This window comes from Miscanthus floridulus, chromosome 17 (assembly GCF_019320115.1).
Source record: "Miscanthus floridulus cultivar M001 chromosome 17, ASM1932011v1, whole genome shotgun sequence".
Lineage (NCBI taxonomy): Eukaryota > Viridiplantae > Streptophyta > Magnoliopsida > Poales > Poaceae > Miscanthus > Miscanthus floridulus.
This window is the reverse complement of record NC_089596.1, coordinates 22165191-22186426: the sequence shown is the minus strand read 5'-3', so window position 1 is coordinate 22186426 and position 21236 is coordinate 22165191. Positions and strand designations below refer to the sequence as shown.

The 21236-nt window shown below is 45.1% G+C and overlaps 1 protein-coding gene and 2 pseudogenes across 1 annotated transcript; 2 read left to right on the top strand and 1 right to left on the bottom strand.

Annotated features, from left to right (window-relative positions):
- Positions 1–3581: 3581 nt before the first annotated feature.
- On the top strand, positions 3582–5988 carry LOC136515398 (uncharacterized). The gene is made up of 4 exons (XM_066508996.1): positions 3582–3832; positions 4081–4368; positions 4661–4677; positions 4955–5988. Exons 1-4 carry the CDS (start codon positions 3582–3584, stop codon positions 5986–5988), a joined length of 1590 nt encoding a protein of 529 aa, XP_066365093.1.
- Positions 5989–9031: 3043 nt separating this feature from the next.
- On the top strand, positions 9032–13228 carry LOC136515397 (protein TOPLESS-RELATED PROTEIN 2-like; annotated as a pseudogene).
- Positions 13229–14734: 1506 nt separating this feature from the next.
- LOC136517936 (kinesin-like protein KIN-13A) lies at positions 14735–21003 on the bottom strand (annotated as a pseudogene).
- Between the last annotated feature and the right edge of the window lie 233 nt (positions 21004–21236).

Sequence of the window (21236 nt, the reverse complement as noted above, 5' to 3'; positions counted from 1 at the left end):
TGATTTTGAGGCTCAACCCACCAAACCACTCGTGAGTAGCGTACTCCATACGCAGCCCCCGTACCTCAACACGTGTCACCGCTTCCTCGACCACCCGGCCGCCAAGTCTTCCAGAGCCTCCGCTCGACTCGCCCGGCCGCCGTCTTGACTTGGTCAACACGGTCCCTCCCATGTACACTTGCACTTGTCGATGTCCCCAAGTGTCAGCCACCGCGGCTGGTCACCTGGCCTCCTGGTCTATCAGTCCAAGCCTCACGTCTGTCCTCCCCCCCCTCCCGATCCATCGGCACGGCACGTCCCTACTTGACCTTCACCTCACCATCGACCACCGCCTCTGAGTTTCACACATGTGCACCACAAGCCAAGAGACATATTGCACACCCCAACCCACACCATGGTTAGTCCAGCAAACTCAACCCAAGACGCCAGCTCGTTGACAATCACTCATCACAACATCGAACCACAAGGGCACATGTCAACCTTGTGTTCGCACAAACGGAATGAATGCAGAACTCTGTCAAAATAATTGGAAAATTTGTAAAAGTTTTTTTTATATTTTCACACTAATTTGTTTCCAGACAAACTAAATCATGGAAAATTTTATAAAAAAACTATTAAATCATTTATCTTATTTTGTGAAAACTATTCACAACCCAAAATAGGAATTTTGAGGTGTGGCAGCGGTGGAATTGTCTATCCCAAGTTTGTCGCCACTGCGAATCCCTGGAAGCCAAATCAGATTGCAGTGGGCATGAGCGATGGCGCAGTTCATGTGGTGAAGCCACTGTTTGGACACAGACATATAAGACTGGCGCCTCCTCCTTAGAGCAACGTTCACCCGGTGATATCAGCGGGAGCAGTAGTGATAGCCAACAGAGTGTCTGATCAACCGACGAGGCACAACATACCGTTTTTTGATCGAAACTGTGGACCAAAGCTCCCCAGGAATAAATTCAAAAAACACAGGGGCGAGTTACAAACGTGTTAGCTAGGAGCTAACAAGAGCAGGACCTTACCTTACAAAGGGAAAGCTACCTACTACAAAGAGTTGAGCCAAAGTTCTATTACATGTTAAAGTTTGGGGGTAGCGACATAAGTGGAGCCTAACTTCACTTATAAAACAAGCTTTCCAAGCAGCTGTGGATGGCACATGATTGTTGAAGATGTAGTAGTTCCTCTCCTTCCAAATACACCAAGCAGCAATAAGGTCCATGAATAAGGGCAGTTGAAGCTGTTCTATCTCGTGGACAAAGCATCTGATAAATGCTACCTTGGACATTCCATTGTATGCCAAGCATGAACCACCATGTAACACGTACTAGATGTACATTCAAAGAACAAGTGCATTTCCTTTTTCCTCAGTGTCATCATCAAGGCACAACCTACAGTTGCCTAACATCAGTTAACTATTAAGCTTGGCTTCTATTTATATATTCAGCCAAATGGGATTGTTTTTTTATGCACCCATCCAGTTGCGTATATACCAGCGATCTCCTCGAGATTTGTATATTTGAAACTAGTGTTTTCAAGTCAGTGAGGGCTTACTTATTTGTAATCTGCACGTTGCTAGTGGGTCAGACATTTCCCTCGCTCTCCAGCATCTCTCCTCTTCTTTATTCAAAAAACATAATTGGATGGTGGACAATGTATTCTCTCCTATTATTACAAAGACGTTGGGGGACAATTTTGGGCATATTATATACATGAGAACAGAAAAATAAATGATATGACATATATAGCAAAAATTGAAAACAAATGAATAACCAAAAAATAAATAGAAAAATTAATAAAAGACAAAACAAATATAAAGGGAAGAGGTAGGAAACAAGGAAAAAAAGTAAGGCCATGTAATAGAGGAAATAAAAATAGAATATCACATGGATACTCATGAGATTATTCTGAATTATAAGACGCTACAACTTTTTTAGATAGATAGCTTTTACCGTGCATTTAGTTATACACTATGTTTACATAAATTGTAAAAACAATGTACCTATAAAAGCCAAAATGCTTAACAATTTGGAATGGAGGGAGTACATTAAGAATTTGACTACATTAGGGCTCCATTGGATGACAGGTAGTGATCGAAACTCGCGTGGAACACAATCACGTGGGGGAATTTTTCTGTGCAAATGACATCCCTGGCACTACGGTGCTGTATTCTCTCTTGTCATTTGGCTGTCAAGCAGATGGGGAGGTGCAGGCAGGAGTAGATCAGGCGGCGGGCGGCCGCCAAGCAGATGGGGACGAAGCCGCAACGACAAAGAAACAGAAGCGAGCGACGTGGAGAAATTGTCACGGGACAGGAGGCGTTTTTTTTTATTTCCCCCTAGATGGACGGTGATGGGGAGGAATCGACCAGGGTTATTCCGCCACATGATTGCTTCCAAACGGGCACCTGTGCTCGGAGGGGGAGCAGATACACGGGGCTCTCTCCACCCGTGGATGAGGCCGGGATACCGGCGGTATCCAAAGGAGCCTTTAGGGGGAATGAACCTTTTTGTCCTAATTAAACTCCACCACTGTATTTTAGATCAGGAGAATCATATTCCCGTTAGGTCGAGGGAGCTTTGGGATGGGCCGACGATGCTGCTTGCGTGGTTGCCGCCTCTCCGGTGCCTCACGTGTTCCATTGTGTTCCGCTGGTAGTATGTTAGCAGGGGAGATAGGAGTGGAGAATTGGGGATCCGAAGGGAAGAGTAGAACAGAGAGGATTCGGGCGAGGACAGGATTACGATAGTTGGAGGAGTTTGTTATGATATTCTTCTTACTCTCTTCTCTCCTCACACTTAGCTAATATATATCCCTCTTAAACGGGCCTTGCCCGGATACGTGCACGCAGACACAGCTCACAGCCACTCCGCACCACTCACACGCGTGTTGGGCTTCCCAACTCGACCCGACCTGCGTGGCCCGTTGGCCGGCTCCTCTTGTGGGCTTGGGCTTGTAACATGGTAGTGGCATGGTTCCGAGTGGTGGTGCCCATGGTTGTTGCACCACTACCGTCCTGATGGACCGTACTTTTTTCCGCTTCTCGATGACACATGAAATAAATTTTATGCACGCGTGATGTAGATGAGCTGCCATGTAGCACATCATCACTGCCATTGATGCAACCTGATGGACGCTCGGCTGGGTCCTTCGCAGCGCAGCTGGTCAATGGTGGCGCCTAGTGTTTTCGGCCATCACAACTGCATCTGGTTTGGACGGAGGTACTGATGAGCTGGTTTGTATATCTAAATTAAACCGGCGGAAAAAAATTGTGGTCACCTCCAGCCCGAGAAAAAATACGACATATATCGAGAGAAAAAATACGACATCTGTCAAACACGAAGTAGCAGAGCTGTTTTTCTGCGCAACTTCCTAGCTCTGCGTGACACACACGCACACGTTAATCAAGCAATTGAAAAATGAAAAGCTCACCTTTTCTCTTGTCGTCAACTGGAAACACCATTGACCCTCGCACCTTGAATCTATACAAAAGGGCGACGGAGCTTGTTGGCATTGAGGGACCAAGGGACGAGCTCATAAATATGCTGTCCCTAGGGGATGGCGACGTGGATCTGTCTAGTACTACAAAGATGAAGATCCTCTCTATCGTTGGATTTGGAGGGCAAGGCAAGACCACTCTTGCCAAAGCTGTCTATGGCCACCTCAAACCGCGCTTCGAGTGCCAGGCTTTTGTTCCAGTGGGTCAGAATCCTGACATCAAGAAAGTCTTTGGAGACATTCTCATAGCCCTTGATGAGCAAACTTACACTCGTCCCAAATTATTGGGTTTGGATGAAAATCAGCTCATGGGCAAACTCAACGAATTCGTCAAGGAAAAGAGGTATGAGCTAATATGATCACCGATTCATTAATCATTGCTACTCATCACTGGCTCACTGCTGACAATAATTATAGCCGCTTTTAGATTATGTAGCTGCACAATTATTGGTTCTTTATATCTTATTTATTTTAATAAAGGAAAATGATGAAAGGAACATAACCGAAATGGTGATATACGAATAAAAAAAACTATAAATGATGTCTCGTATATTTATTTACCATTTCTTGAACTGTCTTGTGAATGTGTAGGTGTTTGATTGTTATTGATGATATATGGGACAAGAAGACCTGGAAATTAGTCAGATGTGCTCTGCAAGAAAGTAATTGTGGAAGTAGACTTGTGATCACTACACGCATTTATGAAGTTGCCGCATATGCTGATGAAGCTTACAAAATACAGCCACTTTCTCATGATAACTCTGAAAAATTATTGTACGCAAGAATAGATGACGGTGAAGGGAAGTATTTCGATAGTCTTTCGGCTGAGACATGTGAAAGAATTTTGAAGAAATGTGGCGGCGTGCCACTTGCTATCAAGTTTGTTGACTAGTAAACCAGGAGAGGACTGGTCTGAGGTCTACAACTCAATTGGTTTTGGGCATCAATGCATTGATGACGTAGATAATACCAGAAATATATTGTCGTTTAGCTACTATGATTTGCCTTCATATCTAAAGCCTTGCTTGTTGTATCTAAGCATATTTCCAGAAGATTATATGATAGAGAAAAATAGTTTGATATGGAAGTGGTTCTTGATTTGATACATCAACTATCGAGTGAAGAAAATTTTGTCACTGTATTGAATGGTTGTGAGCGACATAAACTTCAGGGGAGCATTTCTCGCAGGTTAGCCCTACAGTGTGTTGAAGAGCACAACGTTGGTCTACTGTCTAATGTAGATGTGGAGAAAGTGAGGTCCGTCTTTGTTGGTCGGTATGATTTTTGTGCATTATGCCCACGCGTCCCATTTTTACGTGTAGTAGACTGCGGCGGAGATGTGCCACGTCATCTTGGGAGTTTACTTCACTTGAGGTACCTTCGACTACATAGTATCACTGAGCTTCCTAGGGAGGTAAGGTATCGAGGTTTCTGCAAACACTGGATTTATGGGACTCCTGGATAGAGGAGCTGCCGGAGGAGGTGGGACTTCTGACGCAACTTGTTTGCCTACGAGCTGGTCATTGGGACTACTCCTGGATAGATGAGCTGCCGGAGGAGGTGGGACTTCTGACGCAACTTGTTTGCCTACGAGCTGATGATTATGCAATAAGAGTGCCAGCAGGTTTTATCGGTAAGCTCACGTCACTGCAAGAGCTACGTATATCGTGTCGAGGTAAAGATGCTATAATAATGCAGTTTGTGGAGGAGCTGGGCCTGCTGAAGGAACTGAGGGTGCTCAAGATCACTAGGATTTGCCGGAGTGAGAGCATCGAGAGTGCTTTGCTGGAGTCCCTGGGCCATCTGCACAATATCCAGGAACTTCAAATTGGAAACTATTCTCTAAGTAAGTACAGGGTGAGCGAGGCAGGATCGCTCTCCTACTGTCGGCATCTCCGTTTGCTGCATTTGGATCGCTTGGTGTTCTCTGCACTGCCGGCGTGGATTAACTCGTCGCTTGCTCCAAACCTCTCCTATCTGGATGTGCAAGTGGTAGTTGTGAAAGACCAGGACATGGAGACCCTTGCCAAGTTGCCAGAGCTCAGTTGCCTCATACTGCATTTGACTGGCACCAAATTAGTTAGCGTAAAGCTTCTTGCTGAAGGTGTTGGCTACTTCCGCAAGTTGAGATTCTTAAAGATACTCGGTTCACTTATCAGGTTTGATGTGCGTGGCAGTGAGTGCAACAGCAGCAGGGTACCATCTAATAATACTATCATGCCAGGTCTTGAGTCCCTTGAGTTTGGTGTCCATGTGCGGTCCCTAAAAGACGAGAAGCTGCAGCTTGGTTTTGACAAGATGCTTGGCTTCCAGAACCTCGGAACAAGTTCGCTCCAGAGAGTCAAAGCCGAAGTGAACTGTGGAGGTGCCAGTACTTGGGATGTGGAGGAAGCGGAGGCTGCGTTGGAGCACGCGGCCGCAGTCCATCCAAAACATCCCACCCTTCTAACCAACAGGGTAGAATCACAATATATGATCTCACGCTACCAAGAGGTATGATGAACTGATCATGCATGCACATTTGAACTTGCTTTCTAATGCTACTGGCTCTCATTAACTATTACTTCCTATCTATCATGTCTTTCTATCTTTATAATGGTCACAATAAAATGTTTATCTCATACATACAGTACCTACGGGGTTCAAGTGGTACAGGACTAAATCTGGCTAGCTCCTCTCCTTTGAATTATTATTAGTCCTAGCTCAATCAGGTTCTCCTAAATAAATAGTTACTCCGTATTAAGTAAGGGTGGGTGGGCCGTGATAGTTAATGTAAAAATATCCCGATTGCCTTGTTCTCGCTTGCATGCATGTAGGGCCTGTTTGCTTTTGGCTCAGATTCTGAACACCAGCGGCTGGATCTGCTGCCTAGCTCAGATTCCGATCCAAACACGCAGGATTGCAGTGGCCATGCATGCATGTCACCAAGTTGGCCGTGTTGTCTCACAAATGCCATAGTCTACCAACCGGTTGGCCGTGTTTGCGTGGCTGAAGGCAGATTCATTCATAACATTATGAACTGTGGTGTCTAACTACTGAAGGAACGTAATTAGAAATGCAAGGAAAAGCACTCAGTTTTTTTTCGAATACGCAAAAGATTTACGTATCATTGTAATTAATAGGAAGAGTTTAACCGTACAAACGAAACGCTTCTGATGAGCGCGCTAGGTGGTCTTACAGCTATGACTGGACCTTACTAGCCGACTGTTACGAACCTCGATATTACATAAATGGTAAACAACCGAACTAAGAGCACCGCAGCGACCTACGGAGCTGGACGTCTCCGCTGCTGGTTGCGCGACCCAACTCCGCCATCCGAGAAGAACGTTCTTCTACCAGCCCTGTTGTTGGTCGCTGGGAACAACTCGTCCAGAGCCTCCACTTGGCTCGGCGTCAAGTTCGTTGCGAATATGCCATCGTATGTTCCCTTGGACACAGATGAAACTGTAGCCGCCGACGGCACGATGCCCATCCTCTGCATGAGGAGTACCTCGCCCAGCTTGGAGGTCGGTATGTGCGTCAGCGGCTGAGCGGCAATCCGTCTGCTCCTGATTGGTAGGGGCCTTTTGGTTGCCACCTTCTGCCTTGATGGAGTGGCGATTAAAGGCGACCTTCGCTTGAGCTACACCTCCTCGATAAACCGTGCGAGATGCCGAGCGGCCTCATGCGACATGGGCGTCGCATCGCTGGGGTCGAGCGTGGCTTGGCTATCCGGCTGGCCATCCTTCGTCGGCGTAGAAGGGTCAGGTGTGGCTTGGCCGTACGAATGGTCGTCCAGCGTCGACGTAGAAGTACCCGCCATGTGCTTGGCCGGCTCGAACCCAGGTGTGCAGACCTCACTATCGTCCCCTGGCTCCACAGCACCCACAACAACGGGCTGCTCCATCTGTGGAGGCATGCCCTGCACAGGTGACGACGGAGGCAGGTCCGTCGTGCACTGGGGACCCGTTACTGGAGAACTGGTGTCCACCACCGAAGCTTGAACCTCCTGAGAGACGGTTGCTGCAGCATGCATGCACCCAGGCGCTGGTGTGACCGCTGGTCGGTTCTCAACGATCGAGGCAGCAAGCTCGTCTAGCATCGGGTCGATCGAGATGAGCCAAACGGGAGGCCCTGCGCCCTCGCACAGCGCCTCCGCCAGCGGATCTGGCTCGAGGAAGTCGCGTGCCAGAGTCAAAGCAGTGGCATAGTCGACAGGTGCGCCCATGCTAATGTCCTTCGCCGGGGCACCCCTGCGCTGTCGGTGTCGTTTCCGGCATCGACGGTTGCCATCGGCACACCCCATGACTCCCTGTGCGGTCCCATCCGAGGTTGGTGGACTGCCGAGGGGTGCGTGCTGGGAGGCTGGTGTGTTGTCGACATGAGCTGAGTGGCGAGGCAGGCCACCACCCTTCGGTGCTGACTTGGATGGCTTGCAGTCCCTCACGAGGTGGCGGAATCCATGGCAGCGCAGGCAACGGTGTGGCAATCATCAAGTCGCTACTCGGTGCGAGTAGGAGAGGTAGTTGAAACATCTATTGCAGGGCTATGCTGGGATCTTCCGAGACTATCCACGCAGACCTGGGCCATGATGAGGCTCAGCCGAGGCAGCCACAGGTCCCGCTTCCTGTCGGGGTAGGATCTCCCGCCACCCGTTGGCGTTGGGGGCAGAGACCCGTTTGCGGGCGCCGAGGCATTGGCCGACAGGGACCCGACCATCCACTGGCTGAGCAGGCAAGCCATGCACTAGCTATGACAGGGCGATGAGCGTCTGCTCCGCCATCTCACAGGTCCCTATCTAGCGTCTGTTCCGCCGCGCCGCAGAACCATGACTGAACGAGTCTGGGCGCGCAGGGGGATGCTACGGCCGGCTTCACAGGGCGATGAGCGGCCTCCATTTACGTTGAGGGGCGGTCGTCGTCGGACTCGTTGCCATCGTCGTTAGCCCATCGACGGCGCTTCGTGCGCCCTCCCGAAGATGGGTAGAATGGAGCCGCAGCCGGTGAGAGCATGGAGCCCGGTGTCGGCAGGGACGTAGAGGGAATCTACGGAGGTGCTCCAGAGCCGGATCCCGCGGGTCGGGCTCTATGCAGCTACAGCTGGAGGTGGTGGCCATGGCATGGACGGGGAGGGAGTCCATAGAGGCGCTCCAGCACCGGAGGTGGCTGTGGTGGCGGGGTGCGGCGTCGTTGGTGTTGGAGGCGGCATCCCAGCGCCGGCCGCAGTGGCCATGGTGGTGGGGCCCGGCGTTGGCGGCGGCTGGGGCTAGCAGGGCGCTCCAGCACCGGCTCCCGCGTTGGTGGGGTCCATCCATCCAGGGAGGCTCCCATCGGAGGCACCCGCCATCATCGGGGAGGCGGCCCGCGGTGGCGATGATGGGGCGTAGGCGCGGCGTGGTTGGGGTTGGCCGTGCAGTGGGACGCTGGCGGAGGGGCCCGACGCGGGCGGCGTCGGTGGCCATGCCACGTGCTCACGCGCACCCGCTCACAGGAGAGGAGAGGAGGGGTGCACGGATGCAGGGAGGTAGGGGGAAGCCATCCCCTGCAGCGATAGCGCGGGCCCCATGGGCGGAGGTGGAGTTCGAGCCCGTGACCAGCAGCAAATCCGGCTGGTGGGGGCCGGGTTCGCCGCAAGGGGAGGGGGAGGGGACCACTGGCGGGGGCGGCGTGGGCCTGCGTCACTGGCTGGACTTGTGGGGCTCGAGGAGGGAGTAGGGGAGGGGGGAGAGGCGGGGGAGGAGGCCGCCGGCGTCGGGATGGCGGCCGACAGCAGAGGCGGCGTGGGGTGGGTGGCGGCCGCCAGGGGTCGCCAACCCTAGGGGCACCGACTCATCCTCGGAAAGGGAATACTGTCTTTGTTTTTTTGAAAGAAAGCTTGTATCTTTGTTTTGGTTGGATTGTGTATGTTGTGTTTCTATGATGATGACAGGGAATTCGTGAGTGGCCAGTTGAGTGTGCACGTGCTTTTTTTTCTTTTTCCTCGCAGTTCAATATATTTGTATTTATTTGCTGTATCGAACAAATGGTAGGCATGTATGGAAATGAGCAAAGCCTTTGAGTTAGTAACCAAGGCCTGGAAGTTGGCGGACGATATCGTTGGCTCAGGACATATTCAAATACTGCGTATGCCAGATCCGACCGCATCTTCAAGCAAAGTATGTTCAGCAACGTTTGCATGTACATCTTCCATTTAAATTAATGAAAGGAATATCACACATCAGTATCTGTTCGTGTGCTTATGATTTTCATGACATAGCACACACCGAACAATTCGGTAGAATTTAAGACTGTTATGTTCATATTCAGAACAATATATAATTCTGATAAGCATTGTGTTTTATTTGTTTTATTTGAAGGTTATGCGCTTGTTGTACACAGATAATGGGGTGGCACTTTTGGCTCTCAGCTCCAATGCTGTTCATAAGCTGTGGAAATGGGAGCACAGGGACAAGAATCCACGTGGCAAGGTTAGATAGGACCACTAGCTTAAGATTTCAACACTGTAGTTGTGTTTGGTTGTTTTCTAAAAAAACATCCATCATTACTTTTCGTTAGTCGTCCAAATCTGTTCCACCTGTACTATGGCAACCCGAAAATGGCATTCCAATGACAAACGACACCATTGATGGCAATGACGCTAAAGAAGCAACAGCCTGCACTGCACTATCCACAAATGACAGCTATCTAATTTCTGCTTCTGGTGGCAAAGTCTCATGGTTCAACATGATGACATTCGAGGTATGTCTTCTTCAGTTGTCTATAACAATAAGTAGTTAATTCCATGATTGATCTCTTACAAATCATGCATGACAACTTCCGTAAAATAAAATTTCTTTCGTAGTTGCACCATGGCCTTTCTTTGGCTTCACTGATCTTGTGCAATCTCTCATATATAGGTCATGACTACTTTCATGGCACCTCCACCTGCTGCAACTTTCCTTGCATTCTACCCGCCAGACAATAACATCATAGCTATTGGAAGGGAGGACTCTTCAGTTCAAATCTACAATGTCCGTATAGACAAAGTGAGTATTAAACGTGAATCTATCATCTCCTGTTTCCATGAATCTCAGAGTATTGGCAAAACTCATTATATATGGTTCTCACTCGAAATGCAGTAATGTAACCATTGTAAAATAATGTGCTCTCGTTTCAGACTATATATCCCCTCATGTTTTACTTATGTATTAGGATCATGAGATTGTAAATGTTGTTTTACATATGATCTTTTTGACATAACAAATTATGTACTTTTTGCGGGCTTTGAGCAGATACCACAAGGTACACATATTACATAGCAACTTTGTGGTAGCTCCCGTCAACAATATGAAGAGTAGTAAGTACCTCGTGGTATATGACCCAAAAAACCTTCATAAACCATACATATGTTGTTAGCTCGACATTTAAAAATTTGAGAATTTTTAACGATAATGGATTCTTCCTATGTGGAACATTATGCTTAGTGTACTAATTACCGTTTAGTTTATATTTAACATCGACGTGCCAAAACCTTCATAAACCATACATATTTGTTTTTGCTTATAAATTTAACGGATGCTGAATTAAATGCAATCAAATATTATGTGTCGGTGTTTTGTGAACCGACCTGTAAATTTAGTGCCGCGCAGCTCTAGGAATCGATGGAAGCACTCAAGACATGGGGAGATTATACTGTTTCAGGCCGGAGCCCTACGGTCTCAGAGGGGTTCGAGTTCGTGTTTCTCGGTTCAAGTGCTCAGTTGGCTTACAATGGGGGTGCTCGTAAGCATGGGTTCATAAGTGAGAGGTCTTGAGAGAATAGATCGATCCCTCCAGAGCCATAGAGAGTGTTTCCTTTTTTCGTCCGCTAGAATGAAGGCCCGGTTCCCTTATGCTTCCGGGGGCCGAGTGACAATTGAAAGGAAAGGGTTCCCACGACCCGAGTGGTCGAGAGCTCGAGGGGAGGGCGGCGGTAGGCAAGCCCGGTCTGTGGGCCCTCTGCATCTTGTCCTAGCTTCTGTTGCATGCTCGGATGTCGTCATGGGTTCCTATTCTCCACGTCGAGGTATGGTCCGCCATAGCGGCACTGTGCGGGTCATGGATGGTATGGTCGCCATAGCGCCATAGTGTGGGTGTTGGATGTCCTCTTGTAGTCCTATGGGACATGGGCGCATAGTGCGAGTCGTGGCCTTCGTCCTTGCGCCTACTGCCCCCGGGGGTCGTCGTGCGCTAGTTTAAGTCTATGGCTGTCGTCCTCTGCTGACCGGACGCCCTCCTGATCATGAAGGGGGCGGCGAGGCTTCATCCCACACACGGGTGGTCAGAGGTCAACTTGTTTGGCCGGTTCTGAGGAGTCAAGTACCTGGACGTCGAGTCATACAGTGTTTGAGCGGTCCCGTGCCATATCCTGACATTGCCTGGCCACGGAGTAGCCTTTTGAATTGGTGGGGGGAGTGGTCCGAGGGGTGATGCATTGGGTGGTCGTCGTCCTTTTGGTCTGAGTGGGAGTGCGGTGCGTGCACATCTCGTTGTGGCAAGCGCATTGAATGCGCCAACCTCCCCTGGTCTTATCTGTTGACGGTCAGCCTAGGCCAAGGGTGGTCAAGGTCGTGCCTCGTATCCCGATCCGACTGTGTGGTCGGGGGGAGCGAGTGGTAGAGGCGCTACGCGGATGATGGGCCGTGGCCTACTGGGCCACCCGAAGTGCACTTTCCTCCGGCGTAAGCTGCATTGTGGGGTAACCGGGGTATGCTCCCCCGACATTATGTTAGTCGCATTTCATACCATCCATTAGTCCATTTTCTAAAATATATAAAGATATATAAATACACTCCACTTTCTAAAAGGTATAATATCTAAAAATACAATATTGTTTCTTTCTGAATCATTCTTTTCTTGTTTTTTTGCAATGAAATGAAATTTGCAGCTATGTGTTTGGAGCATTTATGGTTGGGAGAAGAAGAAATCAAGATACATCAAACATCCATCTAATGGTTCCGGTGCTTTAGTTGGTGATACAATGGTGCAGTTTCACTATGATGGACCACATCTTTTAGTAGTTCATGAGAGTCAGTTGGCGATCTATGATTGGCAATTGGAATGCTTGTGCTCGGTAAGTCATTCACAACATTTTCATAACAATATATTTGCATCTCTTAGTAAACATATGTTGTCTTGTCTATTGAGTTGGAGTACTAACATATTACATGATTTACATCATGCTTGTCGAATGCTCCAAATCGTATCGATGCATTGTAATAAGCACATTACACATTGATATTTGACCTTCCATAACTTGATAATGCAGTGGTACCCAAGAGATGCACTCCCTGCTCCAATTTCAAGTGTGGTATACTCACTTGGTTGTTTGTTGGTCTATGCTGGATTTCGTGATGGTGCAATTGGAATATTCGAGGCAGAATCTCTTACGCTACAGTGCTGGATAGCACCCTCTGCCTACGTACCATCTTCAATATCTAGGTATGTGGAGTTTCAAGCAGTTTCTGTTTTTTTGTTTGAGTGGTACTTTCAATTCTGGTAACAAACGTCTTGTTTTCGTTGCCTTTCTGGTTTCCAGCGGCGGTGAAACTGTCTATCCCACGGTCGTTGCAACGCATCCTTGGAAGGCTAACCAGATTGTAGTGGGCATGAGCGATGGTGCAGTTTATGTGCTGGAGCCGTTGGATACAGACGACGGACAAGTGGGGAGCGACACCTCCTCAGAACAACGTCCACCTAGTAATGTCAGCAGCAGCAGTGGTGACAGCCAACCGAGTGTCTGATCAGCCGATGAGTTGATATGGCAATGCTTGCTTGGCCTACGATGATAGATTGAGTTAAATATTTTGCGTGGCCTCTAGACACATATTCTGTCAAATGGAACTGATTTTTATGCATCCATCCAGTTATGTGTACACCATCCATCGTCAGATCTCCCTGAGATCTATATATCCGAGACTAGTGTTTTCAACTCATTGAGGACTTCCTAATTTGTAATAAATATGCACGTTACTAGTGGGTGAGACATTTCCCTCCCCATCTCTTCTTCTTTATTCAAAAAACATAATTGGATAGTGAGCAAAGTATTTTCTTATCTTATTGTATTATATACAAAGACCTTGGGGACAATGCTGAGTATCAGCCTACCCAATTCTAAGGTCAAGTTGGCTTAGGTTGAATTGCAATTGCAATACTCTCATTTGGTGAATAACGTGAGATTTCGACATGCATTGTAAAAACTCGTTTCAAGTGAAGAAAATTGCCCTTGGATAATATAGTATATAGAACATATATATGTGAGTTAGTTTGCATATCATGACTTACTAAAATAATTATGAGAAAAGCATTCAGGTAAAGAAAAAATACAGAGGGAAATGAGAATGGCAAAATATTTTTTGTTATTTAGTCCTCTAAACGCACTATCATCATTCCTGAGTAGTTATCAATTTTCATAATTTGTAACGATGATGTTGTTTATCTTTAAATAATTAGATGGTATATCTTCAAGCTAACATCAAATTCATTAGATTCAACCTAAACCTATTGATGCTTAGGACCTCCATGACCACCGCTAACCAAAAGACCCTAAACCTATTGAAGCTTAGGACCACGAAAAAACCTAGGAGTTTCGACCTGATTTATACCTCATGTTGGAGACAAATGAGTGCCCTTCTAAACATTTGGAGTTTTTCCAGAAAAAAATCATAAGAAAAGGTCAGTCTCAGAGAATGCTGACTGTCACTGTTACAAATGGGGAAGTTACTTATATACGACAGTTGGTGTTGCTTGTTTTCGCTCAAAAGAAATGGGGAAAAGGCCATTTCAAGGGCTTCACCATTCACACATACTTTCCTTCCTCGATGTAAATAATATCAGTAATGAATATACAACAATGTATCAGTTTCCACAATGTCCCCACGGTGAAAATCAGACCCACTGATATCTGCAAACAACAGTTCCAATTCCTCATACAAAATGGGGAAAAGAAAGAGGCAAAGTGGGCAAGCCATACATCCACCAAAAAAAGCACACCCAAGCAGCCCCACTGCAAAAAGGACTATTACCAAACTGGTTATCAACCCTGACAAACCTAAAGTGTGCAGGTGATATCAACCAGGACCACGGCCTCAACATCAAGACCGCCCTAAGCCACTCCCATGTGTCTTCTATCACTGCCTTGGTTGGGACTAGCATTTACTGGAGCGCACAGGTAAAAAACAACTGAGACCACAACTGAGCTCCAAGCAATCAGATTACCAGGCAAAAGGCCAGAGCCATTGCTGATCATACTATCTGGAAGGTTTCTTGCAGCTAAGGATCTCTTGCTCTTTGAGGCGGTGCTGGAACCGTGCCAAGCGTGCTTGGAGGCTGACCATACCTGCAGCCTTGCGTGACAGCAAAAAGCTCAGTTGGGTCACATAGTTGTCAATCAGGCTACCTGGTTGATCAACTTCTGCCAAAAGGTTCATCTCCTGAGAAAAATAAAGCATGTGTTTAAGCAGCATGGCAAAATGAACAGCGCTGTGAAATAGCGGTATTATCAACCAGTGACCTTAAAACAAAAGAACAAACAAGGAAGTCAAAGGCAAATAGACAGCTTAACATTAATTCACAAAATATATGGTCCCCTCTTTATGATAACTGGACATGTATGTGCATATATGTGTACTAGCTAATCACATTTCTTCCTATGAACACACAAATATCAAGGTACGATTTGTCCATTGATTCTCTTACAATATAATATCAATTACTACAAAACTATGTTACTAAAAGTCATGTGAAATACTACCTCCGTCCCAAAAAGGATACAATTCTAGGTCTGGTCAAAGTCAAACTATCTTAAGTTTGACGGAGTTCATAGAAAATATTAAAAATATTATTTTTATGACGCTTCTAATGATAATTAATTAGTATGATAATATTAGCATCTTTTTATATAAATTTGGTCAAACTTCAAATCATTTGACTAAGCACTATTCGCATCGGTTTTGGCATGGAGTACAAATCTATTGATATATCTTTTTGTCCACTAAACAAGTAAACATAGATAGATTTTAACTAATTGATGATCAAAGCTTACAGTCTGGCTTTTTCAAATTCAAATTCGCCATACATCAGTAAGATGACTTATTGTATGTATACAACTGTCAATCTAAGAACATTATCATGGACATTATTCAGTATATTAAAACTTACTTCCCGCACGATCTCCATAGTATTCTCGATTTCCTTCCTGTGAGCTGCTATGAGGGCCTCCTCTTCCTAACATACAAAACAAAGCTTAGCAACACATCTCGATGCAGGATAAAATCACACAGCATTTTCATGAATTGTCTTTACCTCAAGAATTGCATCAATTTCTACATCATCACAAGAACTTTCCTTTTCAGATTGCCTTGATGAAGCTGAAGCAGATACTGGCCTTTGCTGCTGTTGCAGCTGCTTTGCCTGGTGCATCTTATACCCAGCCCGACCTGTCTCAGGACCATTATCCTTTTTTATGTAATTTCCCTGCCTATCAGATTTGTCTTCTCTATAAGCCTTTCTCCGAGGAGGTGAGACTTTTGTGACTTTCTCCTCCTCCTGTGTGTTTGCTGAATTCTGAACCAACTGTGCCTTACTAGTGTAAGCAGTTTGGCTGGACTTCAAATCATACCTCTCCCTGTCATTACCAGATGCTGCGCCGTTTTCTTCTCTCCCTCTATTAGAATAACTTGGAATCATACTAAAGGAATTTCTGTCAGGCTCCACAGAAGCGTTGGAGATCAAATTTTCAGTGCCCTTCCGGTAAGTATCAACTGGTCTCTTCTCTTGAATCTGATTAGGAATTTCTTCAGCTTCAGCAGGCAATGGATATGATGGAGCTGACGAAGATTCCCGGCTAGAAGTGGTAGTTGGTCCTGTGGACTGCTCTTTTCTTGTGTTTCCGCCCTTGGAGAGACTTTTGACCCTGTTATTATTTAATTCAAGTTAATGACAGGAAGCATTTTAGAAACAAACAAATCATGTATATCACTTGGATATATCATTGTTACCTATCAGCGTATCTCAAGGTATTTAGTGTGTGTTCACATGAACCTGCGTTTGGAGACATGCAAGAAATCATCACTGTCCTAAAGTTACCAACAAATGAGTCACGAAGAACCTCTGTAAGCTTGCTTCCTCTGAAAGGAATGTGTATCTGATCATTATCAAGAGCTCGAATGCATTCCTTGAGAGCTAACAGACTTTTATTTATCTCTGTTCCCTCAATCCTGATATATGATAACAAGTTGATGGTTAAAATAAGTGAGATGGCAAAGGAGCTTGAGAAATCAATAAAGGAGTGAAATTCTATAGAGACATAACCAACACCTTGTCTGTCTATCATTGTCGGAGCACCACGCTCACTTCCAGCAAGATCAATAAATGATATTTTCCCCACAGCCTTTGTATTTTTAGCTTCATTAGCATCACGATCTCTCTGTCTCCTGGTATCTTTTACAATGATGTGCTTCTTCACAGCAAGTTGCAGAATAGCATGTGACCTTGATGACTCCTCATTGGCCCCTGTTGACCTGTGCTCCTAGCTGCATTTCCTCTTTCAATATATTCCTTGACGATCTGAACGTCAGAAACCTCAAATTCCTGTAAACCAACAATGCAAACTTGTTTCTTGCCATCTTCCCTCATCGGTAGTTGCCTATAAAACAAAGGATAGAACATTTCAGTTTAGGTAAAATAAGCTGAACACAACATCCCAAAAACAATTTTTAGGCCCATATTTCAAACAATAAGTTAAATCTTCAAAATCCAAAAGGAAGTGCCATTGTTTCAGACATAAATATTTCCTTTCAGTAAATGATGAAAAATGAAGGTTACGTCAAAGGGAACTTTAACAACGTTTCAAAAATTTACAATGATGCTGTTTTACAAAGCATCAAGCGGCATTTCGGCCTAATATCCGAAAACATGGATTTCTCATCCAAACAAATAATGGTTCAAGGCTAACAATAGACTACGTATAGATGAAGAATAGATACTTTGAAGTAGATACATGCTTCAACACTCACACGGTCGCACCAGAGATCATGAATACGAGCAACAAGCACACACATGCACAAGTTCACCCACACACAACCAGGAAGAAGGAAAAAAGACAATGTGATAGTGTGGTATTCAATACATCAGAATCATGAAGGTAGAAACGTATGCCATTTTTAAATATTTAAGCAGGTCACGTAACCAAGAAAAGAAAATCCAAAAACTAACCTTCTGTTCGATAGAAGATAAAAGAGTTTCCCACCATATATTTCAAAATAGCTAAGCCACAACTTAAAATTCTGATTCCGATAGACAGGTTGGTGCAATAGATGAACCATGTCTTGTGCAGCTCTCAGAGGCAGAGGCTGCATTGTGTATGTCTTGCCACTGCCTGTTCACGAATTCGACAGATGGTAGGTCAACAGAAACTATAAGAAACCACAATGCAATTATGCATAAAAATATACTCCCTCCGTTCCAAATTATAAGACGCTTTGACCTTTTTTGGATACCAAAAAAGGTCAAAGCGTCTTATAATTTGGAACGGAGGGAGTATATTGATAACCCTGTAATAACAGAATGTATTATCTAACCTGTTTGGCCATAAGCAAAGCATGTTGCTTTTGTTCTCTGAAATATAATTGGAATTATGGGCTCAACTGTTTCACGGTAAACCTGTCCAGAAAATTCCATAAGGTTAACTGTAAATTAAATGATAATTATTTTGATCTTACACTCTCCTCCTTGTTCGAGAGAGAAAACAGATAAGAAAGAGCAACACCTCATCATTGGAAACATGTTCGTCGAGGACAGCATCGAAACAAAATTCATGCTTCTCCACATAGGCTGTCAGATCCACCTTTCAGTGGAAAGAATATGTTAGCAGACATCATAAAAGTAGGAAAAACAGGTCCAAAGAAGTACTCGTGAAATCTTAAGATTATGGATTCAAGTTTATCCTACAGCATTTCAGAATTATTTTAGAGCTGTTTTGGAAAACATATATATATAGCTGTGAAGGAAAACAAGCAGAATTTCAGTTAGTTTTGATGCTTTTTTTCTCGATAAACGTTCTAAAGGATTCTTTTAAGCACCGCAGGTTCACTGCATAGGTTCATTAATAAGCTCAGGAATGTATAGCAGCAATGTTAAACCCAACATGATAGTCAACAGGAGACATTAAGTTACCACCAAATTAGAACATATTAAACCAAAATGGTCGCAAACTCTTCCTGCCCATTCCAAGGAACAGGCATGCCCCAACACAAATATATACTCACAACACTGGAAAGCTACATGTCTACAGTACCCATATGGTAGCTATCTAGCATGGTAGGCATGGAATAGTATCAGTATTCCAGGTTTTGATACATAGTTATATGACTAGCAGCAAGAAAGTAACACGGTAAGCACACGAGTACATTGTTCATGGCCATGAAGTACCACCATAAAAGAGTTAAAGGAGTATCTCTACCTACGTTGACCATCTAATGCATCAAATAGACATTTAAGTGTAAAATGGTTGATTTCCATAACCATGAAAAGAATCTAAAGAAATGGTTGTAGCTTTATATAAGCACAACAAAACTTCCTGAAGATGAGTCATAGATACCTTCAGCTTAGGCTCGTAGACTGTCAAACATGATGAATCCTGCACAGTTATGATGTCTTCTTCCTTACGAGATAGCTCCTTTCTGTTCAAAGGTCTTTTCCTTACCTGAAAATGTGAAGAACTAAGTCAGGTATGTCAAGTATTAACCAGATTCAAGCATATCACTGACTTGAACAAGATTAACATACCACTACTTTAATCTTTGCTACATTGTTTTCTCTAGCAGTGCTCTCTTTTTCACTGGTCACCACACCATAATTATCTACTGGGGCTTGTTGACTCCCTGATATCACATCCTCATCATCATCATCGATATCCTTTGGCATAAAAGGTGATGGCCCAAATGGTTCCGATGCTACATCCTGCCAACAGAAAAATAATAAGCTTAAAGTAGACTGAATGAAGCCACTTCAGGAATCAATATGAAATACTGTTTTCGCGCCTAGATCATGCAATCGCGAATGTTTACAAGGCATACCTCAGACAGAAGCTCAGTATCATCCATAGCATGAAGGTCTAGAAGTCCAGCACCAAGTTCCCCTCTAAGTTCGGGTGAATAAAACCCCTCAACAGGGTTCGCACCACCAAAGCTCTGAGCCGTTGGCGTGTAAGGCTCAGACATTGATGTGGGTGCAGGCTCTCCGTTAAAATTTAGACCTCTTAGAAGCGTATAAAGCCTCTGCTTTTCCTCAGTCGACTCTGGCCCATAGCCCTATGAAACAATAATAGTAATGATGATCATCATTTATGCAATTGCACATGGTATGAGAGTATATTCATATGTAAACATCCTATCACTAGGAAAACCATAATACTTTTATGTAGTGGTAAGCAATACTTGAAGGAAACAGTGTTAGAAGAAAACAGAAGAATTTATTTAGTTACATCACACAAACAAACAAGGTCTAAATAAGGCACCTCAGATATATGCATATGTGTTGAAAGTTAGTTTCTAGTTTTAACTTGGTGCTCCCAGTCAACACAACTACACAAGAATCATACTAGATTCAAGTTAGTAGGGTTTCCTGGATGCCTCAACTTCCAAGAAAACCAAAATGATATTCGATGTGACCATGCATGGTTGGTGGTCACAATATGTCCATGATCATTTCTTGCTGCAGTCGGTACAAGTTGCCTTTTATCTGAACTATGCTATTTCTAATATAACAAACAATAAACACATGAATTAAATCGTCTGTTATTGATTTTGTCAGACTATTTTCCCCATAGGAGTATGGTATTCAAAGGCATTCCAAAAGAAATGGTAATCAACAATCAAAATACCACCTAAAGGAAAGCATAAAGAACAAAAATTAAGTCCCCGATTCCATTCTAACGATTCTCTTTCCAAACTCCATATAAAAATACAGAAAAGTTTACACAATGGATAAAGATGTTTATATTTACAGATGGCTATCAGTTAGACAATGTGGGTTTGCCCGTGAATTAATGGGCAGGGCATTTCATACAGCTCATCACAATCCTAGATTAATAAAGCGTGAAAAAGCCTAGAAAAAGATTGTAGATTCTAATCATGCTGACGTAGCCCGAACAGCCTGACGACAAACCAGTTATTCATGAAGCCAGGCTGAACCTGATCGATTCCGTGCAAAGCAACAACCCCTAAAGCGAGTCGCGGGATTCCAACGCCTCATATCAACAGCAACCCGATCCGGAACACGCGGCACCGCATTCCAACATATAGAGCACGCATTCATCTCCCGGGAGAAGCGAGAGGAACCTCACCTGCATCAGCAGGCTCGACAGCATGCTCCCCGCGCCAGCGCCGCCAAGCCCAGGCATCCCACCGCGGTAGTCGGTGCCGCCAGCGCCGGCGGCGGAGGAGGCCGCGGCGAGGTGCTGCAGCCCCGCGGACTGCATCCAGCGCGCCATGACGGCGTCGCCCGAGTCGCCGCCCATCGCGGCCTGCCAAATCAGCAAATCAGCAAATAGATAAATGCTTTTCCTGAACATTGCCTTTTCTTCGTCTTCCGGTAAGTTCCCAACAAGGTAAATTCCCAACGAGAATACCGAATTGCAGGGACTGCATCAATAATCAATAATCAATTACCAATCAATCAATCAATTATATTATTACTATGATCAATAATGTGCGGTGTAGGACGAAAATGGTACAGATATTTATCCCACCG

Coding starts and splice junctions, on each gene's coding strand:
- LOC136515398 (XM_066508996.1), top strand. CDS start 3,582: ATGAAGATCCTCTCTATCGTTGGATTTGGAGGGCAAGGCAAGACCACT. Junction 3,833..4,080: donor GAATTCGTCAAGGAAAAGAG/GTATGAGCTAAT, acceptor GTGAATGTGTAG/GTGTTTGATTGTTATTGATG.